This window comes from Centropristis striata, chromosome 5 (assembly GCF_030273125.1).
Source record: "Centropristis striata isolate RG_2023a ecotype Rhode Island chromosome 5, C.striata_1.0, whole genome shotgun sequence".
Taxonomy (NCBI): domain Eukaryota; kingdom Metazoa; phylum Chordata; class Actinopteri; order Perciformes; family Serranidae; genus Centropristis; species Centropristis striata.
This window is the reverse complement of record NC_081521.1, coordinates 13,081,943-13,094,989: the sequence shown is the minus strand read 5'-3', so window position 1 is coordinate 13,094,989 and position 13,047 is coordinate 13,081,943. Positions and strand designations below refer to the sequence as shown.

At 38.9% G+C, this 13,047-nt stretch overlaps 1 protein-coding gene across 3 annotated transcripts in view; it reads left to right on the top strand.

Annotated features, from left to right (window-relative positions):
• Positions 1-12,257, top strand: part of otud5a (OTU deubiquitinase 5a) — a 30,164-nt gene extending 17,907 nt beyond the window's left edge. For 2 of the 3 annotated variants that reach the window (XM_059332266.1, XM_059332265.1), the window contains exons 3-9: positions 7,711-7,775; positions 7,866-8,022; positions 8,111-8,259; positions 8,687-8,896; positions 9,179-9,395; positions 9,733-9,804; positions 11,161-12,257. In XM_059332266.1, the coding sequence (XP_059188249.1) occupies positions 7,711-7,775; positions 7,866-8,022; positions 8,111-8,259; positions 8,687-8,896; positions 9,179-9,395; positions 9,733-9,804; positions 11,161-11,297 (1,007 nt within the window). In that variant the 3' untranslated portion in view covers positions 11,298-12,257. The remainder of the gene's footprint in view (positions 1-7,710; positions 7,776-7,865; positions 8,023-8,110; positions 8,260-8,686; positions 8,897-9,178; positions 9,396-9,732; positions 9,805-11,160) is intronic. The other variant, XM_059332267.1, reaches the window with a different exon arrangement.
• Positions 12,258-13,047: the final 790 nt, after the last annotated feature.

Genomic DNA, 13,047 nt, shown 5'->3' with positions numbered 1-13,047 from the left:
TGTCAGTGTGTTGGAGTCATGACTTGGCAGTCACACAGCTGTTTTGTCACTCATATGATCAATTACTGACCTGTCATACAATCAGATGACCCTGATGATTGACAGGTCAGCTGACAGGAGATATTTTAAAAACAGCGTGGGAGCCATTTCCTGTTGGTTTTGAATGGAAAAAAGACTGTTTGGAGAAGTTAAAAGTCAGGACTGACTCACTGAACAGCAGTTAATGGTCTCCAGCCTCATGCTTGCAGCGTCTCTGTCCTCATCTTTCTTCAGACAACTATTATGGGAAGGATTGTGATGAAAAGTGTTTCATCATTCATGTTCCCCTCATACCCAGCAGGTATAAATCCACCCAAATATGTGAGAGTGAAGACTGTGTTAACTGGTGACTTTCAGCTGAAAGTGTCTGTGGTTGCTTGTAATAACACACACGTGTTTATAACACACACAGCCTTTAAAAGCCTTTTCACACCGAGAGAAATGCAGGAAAAAACAACACAAAAGGTGTTTCAGATGCGAAAGTGTTGTGTAAAATATATACACACATAAGGATGGGCGATATATCGATGTGAAAGATCGATATATATTTTTAAATGTGATATGGAATTAGACAATATCAGGGATGTAACGATTTTTTAACAGAATGAGCTTTCAGACAAATTATGACTTTTCTGATTAATTTAGAATTATGATTATTTATCAGACAAAAACACAACATTTCTGAGGTAGGGCAGGCAACACACAACTATGCAAAGATTGCATATCTAAAAATATATATATATATATATATATATATATATATATAGATATATATAAAAATCAATCTATATCAGAAAATTTCATATATCAATATTTCTATATATCAATATAGTTAAAAAAAGTCTTTCTCTATGTATAAATGCTGCCCTTACTAGGGTTTGCCATATTTAGTTCTTTTGTAATGTTCCTTATTCTTTCTTTTATTTAAATTGCACTTTATGGAGCTTCCTGTTGTTATACAGTATTTATTTGGCTTTGATTTGCTTGAATTTGTTCTCCCTTTGTGATTAAAAAATTGGGATATATACCGTATATCGATTTTCAGCCTAAATATATCGGGATATGACTTTTGGTCCATATCGTCCAGCCCTATACACACCAAACATGTTGTGATTTTGCGAATATTTGTACAAACATTCGTCTCCATTGTCTCTCCTTTACTTTGTCCCCTGCCGCTCCGGTCTCGATCTCTTTCTCCTCCTGCTCATCCATATTGACAATTAACTCATCAGAACTGCTGGTGCAGTTAAGAGCAAGCATGTCAAGCATGTCAAGTTGTTATGACTACGTCAGCACCAGACGACGATGTGTTTGTGTGCATGCGAAAAGATCAGAAAATCTGACTGAAATTGATGCTTTTCGTTCGTTTTGTACTTGCTTTCACAGTGCATAAATGTTAGCGGGCCAAATTAAAAAAAAAATTTAAAAAAAGATTTGTGGAGGAGCGTGTATGAAGATACAGACATTGGTGGTTGGTGGTAGAAAATGTAAGGAAACAGAGCAACATGGAGCTGAACGCACCCTGAGTGCCTGAGTGATTCTACTGGCCATAATCCTGCTCTGGTGCTCCCACTAAAGACGGCCCAGATGTTAAGCAAACATCAGGCGTCAGCAGAAGTCCAAGTCAGTCCTCTCACAGTCATGTTGCATCTGTTGCTCTCTGCACATCTCACAAAATTACCAGGCAGGTAGCCAACAATCTGCTGCGTTTCGGTTCATTTTCTGTAATTCGGTAGGATTACATTCACAGTGCATTGTTTCCTCGGCAAGTGGTCTCAGACCGGTTGTTTTGGTCCACAACAGAGTACAATTAGACCAATTACAAGCGGGCAAACAAACGTTACAAGGATTTAACCGCAATTGAAACAGACTAAACCCGGTTCAGAGTGTCTGAGTGCACGTGAAGATGCGACCTCTGGCCTGCTTAACTGTAACTTCTGAGACGTGTAGAGTGTTTGAGTCCAGACAGTGTGTGTAAAGAGGAACCTCCCGTGTGTGTGTGTGTGTTAGACGGTCAGATCTGGGCTGAAGTTTGACTTTCCGTTCAGGAGGATTGGGTCTGACTGGACTGAAGTCACAGACACAGTTTTTTATCTGAAGTTAGTCAGATTGAAAACAAACATTGAAAGTGTCTCCTCTCTGATAACAAAGAGAAAACCTGCCGGCACACAGATTTTAAACTCACTTTATCTGTTTGAAGTTCTGTCAGTTTGACATTTTAAAGATAAATGAACTTCAGTGAGTTGATAAGACCAGTGATCAGAGATCAATACTTTGATACTTCTGTCACAGGTTAAAACAAAGAACGTCTGTACCAGGCTGTTTTGAACCCTGTCACAGTCCTTTAATAATACATAATTTGATTAATATATAATTGTGTGTGTGTGTGTGAAATCTTTGTTATAAATCAAAATGAATAAAATAATATCTTAAATCTAAAACTAAGTTTAACAGAACACAAACTAAATGATTTGGTCAATTCCAAATAAATAAGTGGGTATAATTACAAAATAATATCTAAAAAAAGTACCTCAGTGTATCCTTTCCTTTGTGTAGATTCAAACTGCTTTTGGGAAATGAATTGTGGTCAGTATATGCCACACGGCAAAAAAAAAAGAATTAATGGTACATGAATTTTTGATGACAAAAGTGGATATTAGCCAACGTTACCAAGCTAATGTTAGCTATATGTTAGCAAGCTAATGTTAGTTATATGTTAGCAAGCTAATGTTAGCTATATGTTAGCAAGCTAATGTTAGCTATAAGTTAGCAAGCTAGTGTTAGTTATATGTTAGCAAACTAATGTTAGTTAAATGTTAGATATATGTTAGCAAGCTAATGTTAGTTATATGTTAGCAAGCTAATGTTAGTTAAATGTTAGCTATATGTTAGCAAGCTAATGTTAGCTATCTGTTAGAAGGCCAACAGGGGACATTGTGAGTGTGCAGAGATCTCAGCTTCATACCTCAGAATTTAACTATATTGATCTTCCTGGAAACAAAAACATGTAAATAACTAGGGACACATGCAAGCCTTAGTTTGAAGATATTTCATTTAATTGTGAGTTGAGTGCTTTGTTACATCCCTAATAAGTAATAGGCGTTTGCACTGTTAATCTTCCCGTTTGGTTTGGGGACCTCACATTTCCTCTTTTTGCAGAAGTTCATCTTCCTGTTTAGCAGGAAACTCACTTCTTGTCAGGTCCAATGAGGCAACCTGACCCCGCCCAGCCACCGCACTGAAACACGCACACACACACACACACACACACACACACACACACACACAACTAATTTATGTCTGATTACACTCTCACAGAATAAATTTCACGCTAAAAGCACCTGTACATAAAGAGACGATGTCATGACAACCTGACCTGTAAAAACAGGTTTTTGGATTTCATATGAACTGTCCCACTGACCTGTGAAAACAGGTTCATGTTAACCTCTAAAAACCTCTAAAAACACAGCTTCTGTGTGCTGCGTTTGGGTTAAGGTCAGGATTTCACAACAAAAAAAACGTAGCAGTGTGGAGCCTGCCATCAGCTTCCCTCTAAAGTATTGGCTTACAACTCCTTTACAATGCCTTTTTTTGATGATGATGATGATGATGATAGGCCAAGTAAAACCAGATGATAGTAGCATATATATTTAGTATAAATATATATATATGTTATACATATTTTTTACCAACATTTTAAATTCTTCATTGAGTCTTCTGAAAGTAAAAATAAAATAATTTTCAAAATCTGATTTTATGGGTAGGTTTTTGTGTGCAAAATATTAATCCAGTAAGTCAAAGTGAAAAATAATTATCAGCATATATAGGCGAGGATGTGCTGAAAAAAATAATACCAACATGGCATGGTAACATTTTTTAGGAGGTTAATTGTGCTCTGTTGATGACTTTAGTTTTTTTTTTATTGTAATTAAACCCTACACATCATTGAAATATTGGACCAAAAAACCTTTTTGAGCAAAAAGGCCTGAATGCACGTATGAGTGTTAATTTTAAAGGAACGTGTTCTATTTTCTGGATGTGGCTAAAACACAAACTGAACTCCATCACTCATCATTCCCACAACATCATGCTGAGTTTCATCTAAAATTAACCTTCAGGTTCTCAGCTTTAAGATGATTTACGGTACGTCTATGTGACATCTACTGTCCGCCTCCTGTCTCCCCTTAAGGATGACAAACCGCTTTATGTTTCTGTTGAACCACAGCTCCCATAATGCTTTGCAGGCTGCAGGCCTCAGCTGGTGGTCAGGGTGATGTCAGAGGCTGTGAGCTTCTGATAAAACCTTTATCAACATCAGCAGGATGGACTCATTTCTCTGCATGCCCCGCCACCTTTTCTTAGAATAGTGTCCAGGCTGACCAATCAGAGCGCTCGCTGTGGTTTCCTCTGTGTGTGTATGTGTGTGGTTTAATTCTGCAGAAGTCTATCAGTGTTTCTCAACAACCAACAAACATTTACTGGAGATTCTACTCCTTTTCTCCTCTCCTTGTCTCCTCTCTTTGTCTCCCCTCCTTGTCTCCCCTCCTTGTCTCATCTCCTTGTCTCCTCTGCTTGCCTCCTCTCCTTGTCCCTAGGGCTGGGATGAAAAAATCGATTGTAAATTAAATTTTCTGATAAAGATTCATACATTCTGACATATATTTTTGTGTGTGTGTGTGTGTGTGGTTTAATTCTGCAGAAGTCTATCAGTGTTGTCAGCAACCAACAAACATTTACTGGAGATTCTACTCCCCTTGTCTCCTCTCCTTGTCTCATTGTCTCCTCTCCTTGTCTCTTGTCTCCTCTCCTTGTCCCTAGGGCTGGGATGAAAAAATCTATTTAAAATTAAATTTTCTGATATAGATTGATTTTTATATAAATCTATTAGGTTAAAGATCGAGCCGAGGGTCATATTCATAGAACATGCGCATGTTAATTACGCGTTATATATATATATATATATATATTTTTTTTTTTAGATATGCATTCTTTGCATAGTTTGTGTGTTGCCTGCCCTACCTCAGAAATGTTGTGTTTTTTGTCTGATAAATAATCATAATTCAAAATTGATCAAAAAAGTCATAATTTGTCTGAAAGCTCATTCTGTTAAAAAAAAAAGTAATGTGAGAAAATGGGAAATCGTATCGTATCGTGATGAGTTGAGTGTATCGTTACATCCCTGATATGTATATTCCCATTTTTATGTGAAGCTTAAATCAGGCCTGTTAGCCTTTTTCGGCAACCTTTCTTAGTCAGACAATACCCAGCACTCCTTGCCTCCTTTCCTTGTAGCCTCTCTCCTCTCCTCTCCTCTCCTCTCCTCTCCTCTCCTCAGTGTATCAGTGGAAATACAACGTGTGTGTGTGGGATTTCCTCGATGACTCACACACACACACACACACACACAGAGACTTTGTAGGGAGTTTCCCTCTGAGTGTTTTTTCTTTTTCCAGATAGTGTCGGTGTGTTTTCTTCAGGTGAGAAATGAAACTCACCTACCAGAAACATTTCATCTGAATTATATTGTTCATCCGTTTATCTGCGTCCACAGCAGCACATTTCACTCTCTTCAAAGCTACCAGACTCCTTTGACAGAAACAGTCATTTTAGTTTACAGAAATCAGGCATGTTGTCTTTTTTTTTTAAATCACCAAAATTACAACATTTATCATAACCGCTGGCTGTGGATAAGGATATATATGTAGCTTACACACACTGGCTGTGGATAAGGATATTAGGGCTGCACCTAACGATTATATTTTTATTCATCGGTTAATCTATCTTTGCACAAAATACTCCGTCTTTTGATGCTCATTGCTAAGGGTTTTTTTTGGCCTTCTAACCTTCTCTCGACTTCCTCTTACTTTGTTGCGATGCATCGAAGTACGTTACGTGAATCGACGTATCTACGAGTCGCAATTAATCGATGAGTGGCCCCGCCCCTAAAGGATAAATATGTAGCTAACACACACTGGCTGTAGATAAGGAAATGCTGCTGTTTGATATTTCTTTCTTCCTTAAATAATTTGATAAGAAGCAGAATCTAAATGAGTCAGTTCTTGTTAACACACTGTCTGTTACATGACCACACACACACACACACTCACTCTCTGAATGTGTTGGGAGATTCCCTATGTGTGTAAGGAGCCGCCTGCTGCTGCAATACCAACTGTGTTAGTTTTGTTATGAGTGTGTGTGTGAGCAGCTTCGAAACCTTCATAACTAACCGACTTAACGCGCGCGCACACACACACACACACACACACAGCCTGCTGATGAGAAAAAGGAAGTTGTCGGGGAGGTTCTGAGAATCGCCTTGGTGGTGGACCATGTGACTGACTGGAAATCAAACCAAAATGCGATGCTAATTTGCATACCGCTGTGTAGGTGTGTGTGTTTTTGTGCATGACTGTGTGTCACTTAGAGTTGAGAGAGTTCAGTAAAAAGATAAAGGGGCTGTTTAAAGTCTTTCTCTTCTGCAGTGTGTGTGTGTGTGTGTGTGTTTAAACTGCTGCTTCAGAGTCAGAAAGCCTGTAACAGCTATTAGTTTCTGTCATCATGTCTTGTTTAAGGTTTCTGTGTGACACAAAAAAATTTCATTCTCTGTCTGGCAAAGACGAAAACAAATTCCAGTCACAGACCCCCATATAGCATTAGCCTCTGGCTGGGACCCCCTGTTGCAATTTTTATTTAAATTACATGTACATTAATGATGGAAAAAAATCAAACATACAGCTTTTTACCTTTTTTTTTTAAATAATTGACTATCAGTCTTTCTTCTGTTATAAACATCCCTTGTCAGTATTGCCTTGATATTCAACAGTAATATTAACAGTAAACATGTTTACCTATTTATTCATTACATTCAGTGTGTTGTTATAAAAGACAGATATTAAAAAACATATCAGAGTTTCCGCGTTCGCCACTTTGAAAAACAGCGGCCCAAGCGTTTAATCAGTTGTTAATAATCAATCGTTGCTGCTGCAGCAGACAGAAAGGATTAACAGAGTTCAATCTGAATCATTATTATTTTGGTCAATATTTATCACAATTTTTTAACATAACTACTCATTGACTTTGGAAGCATCGTGAATTTCTTTAAAATTACTTTTAAAACAAACCCTTTTTAGAAAGTTGATTTTTTTTTTACTTTAAAAACACAAAACAGGACGTCTGGTATGAAGGTGTGTGTGTGAGGCTTAAAGTTATTTGTCTAAATTATCTTGTTTTCATAATCATTGGAAACCAAAACTATTCATGATTCATTAGAATATTTAATATTTATCTTTCCACATTTTTTCATTGTAGTAACATGAATATCCATGCTCCATTAGGACAAGTGCACATGGATATTTTTCATTTCTATCTTTAATAATTTCAGAAATATTCCAAATTTTCTGAATTTTATCTCTATTGAAATGAATGGTGAACGTGACAGGAATTGAACTCTTGACAGTTTTTCATTCATTAATTATTCATTCGTTATTTCAGCTCGTAAATCAATTCAACCTTTAAATGTTCCCTATACAAAATATTCCTTGTTCATATTCATTGTTGGTATTAGTCAACTTTTCACTGACATTCATACTAATTCAAGCCAGTCACACTTTTTAAAGTGTCTTCCTGTCTTCTAACCTGCACTGTGTGTGTGTGTGTGTGTGTGTGTTTCAGCTGACCAGGTGTACGGGGATCAGGACATGCATGAGGTGGTGAGGAAACACTGTATGGACTACTTGGTGAGTTTATTTTGTAGTTCATATATAGTTTATATTTACACGTCCGCTCCTCCTCTCCATGTCAGTAAAAAAATGTTTTTTTCCTTCCAGATGAAGAACGCCGATTATTTCTCCAACTACGTGACGGAGGACTTCACCACATACATCAACAGGAAGAGGAAAAACAACTGCCACGGCAACCACATCGAGATGCAGGCAATGGCCGAGATGTACAACAGACCAGTGGAAGTGTACCAGTACAGCACAGGTGAGTCCGTCCAGCCAATGAGAAGCTGCAGATCTGTGAGCCAATCACATCGCACTAACCTGACCCCTCCCTTCCACTTCCGCCACAGAGCCAATCAACACGTTCCATGGCATCCACCAGAACAACGACGAGCCAATCAGAGTGAGCTACCACCGCAACATCCACTACAACTCTGTGGTGAACCCCAACAAGGCTACGATCGGAGTCGGACTGGGACTGCCCGCCTTCAAACCCGGGGTACCTGCAGAACCACACACATTTACCACAAAGAACAAAAAATCTGCACAAAGCAACTGAGTTTCAGTCTCACTGCAGAACCTCACTGAGAATCTTCACATTTTTAAGTTTTCTTCAGTATCACATTAATCCAGGGATAGTTGTCTGTACATTAACAGGTAAACACTTCATTTTGCATACTTTTATCGGTGCACAAAGCATTATGGGAAGTGTAGTTTCATAATATCTGCTAAATAGAAGTAGGTCAAGGAAAACGGAGGGGAAACTTCAAAAAACGTGGTCTGAAAATCTGCAAAGAAATCATAGAAAAAGACATGAGGGGAGGGGTGTCAGACACAGTGTCAGACTATAAACTGTGATATGAAACTCCAGGAAAAGTGTGTATGTGTGTGTTTGATACATTGTGTGCTGCTGTGTGCATTAACAGACATGTATTGGCACCCCTCCCCAGTACGCAGAGCAGTCATTGATGAAGTCGGCTATCAAGACGTCGGAGGAGTCGTGGATCGAGCAGCAGATGTTGGAGGACAAGAAGAGAGCGACGGACTGGGAGGCAACCAACGAGGCCATCGAGGAGCAGGTGGCCCGAGAGTCCTATCTGCAGTGGCTCCAGGACCAGGAGAAACAGGCCAGACAGGTACGCAGGGCCAGAGAGGGGTCAGAGGGTCACATGACTGGTTTCACCTGGAAGCTCAACTTGATCTGGAAAATGATACGAGTTGGATTTTTAGAAGTTTAAGGACCTGCAATCAAAAGCTGTTTGAACTATTGAATTGATATTATAAACAGGACAGAAGTTCCAGCTGTGTTGTTGCTGCTGGTGTTTTATTGTGATGAATCATTTTAAAAGGTTAAAAAAAGGGAAAAAAAACATGACATGAATCAATAATAAAAATCAATAAACTTTTTTTTTTCTCAGCCCCGTAAAGCAAGTGCCACCTGCAGCTCGGCGACAGCAGCAGCCTCCAGCGGACTCGACGATTGGAGCGCCCGGTCGCCGCGGCAACGGGACTCGGACCCCTCCCACTCCCACTCCCACCCAGAGCTGCAGACTGCCCCACCGACCAACAACAAGCCCCCCTCTCCCGCTGGGGCCGCCCTCATCCTGAGCAAACCTCCCTCCCCCTGCGCGCCAGGTGACACGCACGCACGCACGCACACACACACACACACACACACACACACACACACAGATTAACAATACAAACACTCTGACCTCTGAAGAACCCTGACAGCATTGTTGCATGTGGAACAAATCAGAGAGGACAGTGAGCTATGATGGAACTCATGATATACTTGACAGGTGTGTGTGTTTAATAACCTGTGTGTGTGTGTGTGTGTGTGTGTGTGTGTGTGTGTGTGTGTGTGTGTGTGTGTGTGTGTGTGTGTGTGTGTGTGTGTGTGTGTGTGTGTGTGTGTGTGTGTGTGTGTGTGTGTGTGTGTGTGTGTGTGTGTGTGTGTGTGTGTGTGTAGGTCCCAGTAATCAGAGTCGTCATCACCTGGAGTACAGAGCCATCATGCAGGAGATGTCCCCTACAGCGTTTGGTAAGATACTGTTTCCAACAGATACTAGCTGAGACTGTGAGTGTTTAGTACTGCTTACTGCAGACTCTCATTTCTACTGTTTGTAATGTTTTCTTTAAGAAATCAATTGCTAAAAATCCACCATTTATCTCTATCTGTTTGTCATAGATTATGAAAAGTTTACGTTAGAAAAAGCAACAAAAATTAAGCTTAAAGTTGTGATATTTCTATCAAATTGCTTTATGATTCAAAAGACGTCCAAAAATAAAGCGTTTTCACAAACCAGATCCTGTTAAAATCATTAAATTCTGCTCCTCAGAGACACTGTGAAGACATGATTGATTCTGCTGAGACCAACGGTCACTTGACAAATATTCACTGAGAATTTGTTTACACAGAGAGGAGAGGACAGGAGAGGCTGTTTACACAGAGCAGAGAGGAGAGGACAGGAGAGGCTGTTTACACAGAGCATAGAGGAGAGGACAGGAGAGGCTGGAAACATGGAATCAGTTCAATATGTAGAATATGTCGAGCAAACTTTTTTTCCTCCTACATTCACAATACTTTTTTCCATTTATGATAATTTAATATATATATATAAGAGAAGTTCTACTTTTTTATGATTTGTGTAATTATTTGATTTATGTTAATCTGCACAAAAGATATTTTTGAGTTTTTCCCACTTGGTGATACTGTAGAGCTGCAGGACTTTTTCTATATATATATTTCATATGTAAAAATAGCTTTAAAAACACCCTGAAACATCTTACTGGGGTTCAGAGGGTTGATATTAGTACTGCGACTAATAATCTCTAGTAATAGAAATACTGCAGCCATGGGTACTGTTTCTGTTACGACTGACATGTTTACTACTACAGTTACTGCAGTACTGCTGGTACTTCTACTCAAAGCTGTTAGTCACTTTCTGTTGTTTACAATTAGAACGCAACAGGAAGCTGCAATGTGTGTGTGTGTGTGTGTGTGTGTGTGTGTGTGCGTGTGCGTGTGCGGTTATCTGAGGAGAAGCTACTGTCACAGTTTCAGTGTTTTTCTATCTTTTATCAGATCTTTTCAGCACTGTCAGTGAACTATGAAGTATTTTTTTTATCAAAGTACAGAAAGTATTTGACTACATCGAAGCACAGGACAGTTTTAGTGTTTCTGCCTGCATCATTACTTTATTACTCTTTTATCTGTGGTTCATTTCAGGACAGCCAGCTTTGATAAATTGTTGTATTTTAGTGATTTTTTTTTTAAGTGACATTTTGAATGGAGGACTTTTACTTGTATTGAGGCATTCTCAGTGTGTTGTTAGCACCTTTACTGCAGTAACTGATCGTGTGTGTGTGTGTGTGTGTGTGTGTGTGTGTGTGACAGGTCTGACAGACTGGGAGGATGATGAGATTCTGGCGTCGGTGCTCGCCGTTTCTCAGCAGGAGTACCTGGACAGCATGAAACACCAGAGCGGCAGCACCATGCACCGAGAGCGAGAGCCGTCACCTGACAGCAGCTGATAGCCGGCCCACACACAACACCAACAACAACACACACACACACACACACACACAAAACGATGACCTTTGACCTCCCCTCCTCCTGACCCCCCCCCCCCCCCCCCCCCCCCTCCCTCACCTCTGACCACAGAAGGAGATCATCGACCAGGGAAAAAAATTAAACAAAGAAATGCACACTCGTTTTTTTCTGCAGATGTTTCAACTCATCGGTTCATCTCTCGTCTTCCTCCTCCTCTCTGTCTCCTTTCTCCCATAATCCTTTGCTCCTTCCAGCCAATAGTGATCGCCATTACCCCCCCCTCACTCCCCTTCCCCCCCATCAGATGGAGCTCAGTCTTAACGCTGATTTGGGATCAGTTGTGATTTAATATTTAATTTGAAATTCATCACCAGTTTGACTTTTAATATTTGGTTTGTAGCAGGTTGTTAGCTCTGCGGCTATCAGGGCCATTGGTTTCAGTGAGGAATGCTAATCAGAAGTGTAGAAGCTACGTCAGCGAGCGAGAGAGCGCCACCTCAAGTCTTACCCTGTATTTACCGCTCGCTCCCGCAGGTCTCCAGCTCTCTAACACGGCTAACGTTTACCTTCCAGCATCGTCTGGGAAATAAAACCTGCAGTTGCACCGCTGACCTCACCTCCTCTCTTTTTCTCCTCATCGTCTTCCTCCTCCTCCTCCTCCTCTTCCTCACCTCTATCATCACCGCCATCATCATCATCATCATCGGACTTATTTAGCTGCATGTTTAATCGACCACGACCAATATCATCATAGAGAAAAAGCGACAAATAAAAAAAGGAGAGATAAAAAAAATTTTGAGAATTGTCATACTTATCCTCTTAATGATTGATTATTGTTGTTATTATTAATAATATAAGTTTGTTTTATTTTATTTTATCGTTTGGGATGAAAAGACCTTTTTTTCTTGGAATAAAAAGAGGAAAATGTTTCTGAAAAAAAATGTTTGGGAGATTTTATTTCCTCTGGAAACAAACAAACTTCTTCTTTCATCTGTTTGACTTTTATTTTAATGTTTCCTCTTTATCTGTTTCTATTCTTCCTCCATATTGTGCTATATTTCTTGCTGACTTTTAAATGTTTGTCCTTATTTTTGTCTTTCACTTTCCCGACATACTTTCGTCATTCACAAATTCTTTGCCTTATTTTTGTACTTCCTCCATGCTTTTAGTCTGTTTGCCCTTTTTAAACACACTTCATATAGAATAACTTTATGCCATTTAGTTTACAAGATATATATTTTTAAAATCTAGGCATTCATAAATTTATTAAGTGTGCCGTTATTGTAACTAATACATTTTTAAAAGGTGATAAAAAATAAATATATACATACACGGGTGAATGAAATAGGAAAAATAAATAAATGGATGAATTATTACAAAGGTAAATAAATAAAGAAGCAAAAGTAGAGATAAAATTTTGAATTCCACAACCTAATGCAGGAGAAGATTTACTTTCAAGAGGGCATAAATATTAATATGTTAATATGTTCACACTTTTAAATGACTTATTTAAAATGTTTTCTGTATTTATTTTGAACTTATTTCCATATTTTTTATTGATTTTAAAATGTTTTTAGTTCTGTATTATTTTTCCTTTCCATTTGTCTAATTTTTCCCACAAAACATTTATTTTAGTAATATTTTCTTTATATATTTTATTTTATACATTCTTCCTGCATTATGCAAATGAGGTGAATGTCCTCTTTGCTCTTTAAAACAAAGTCTAAATTT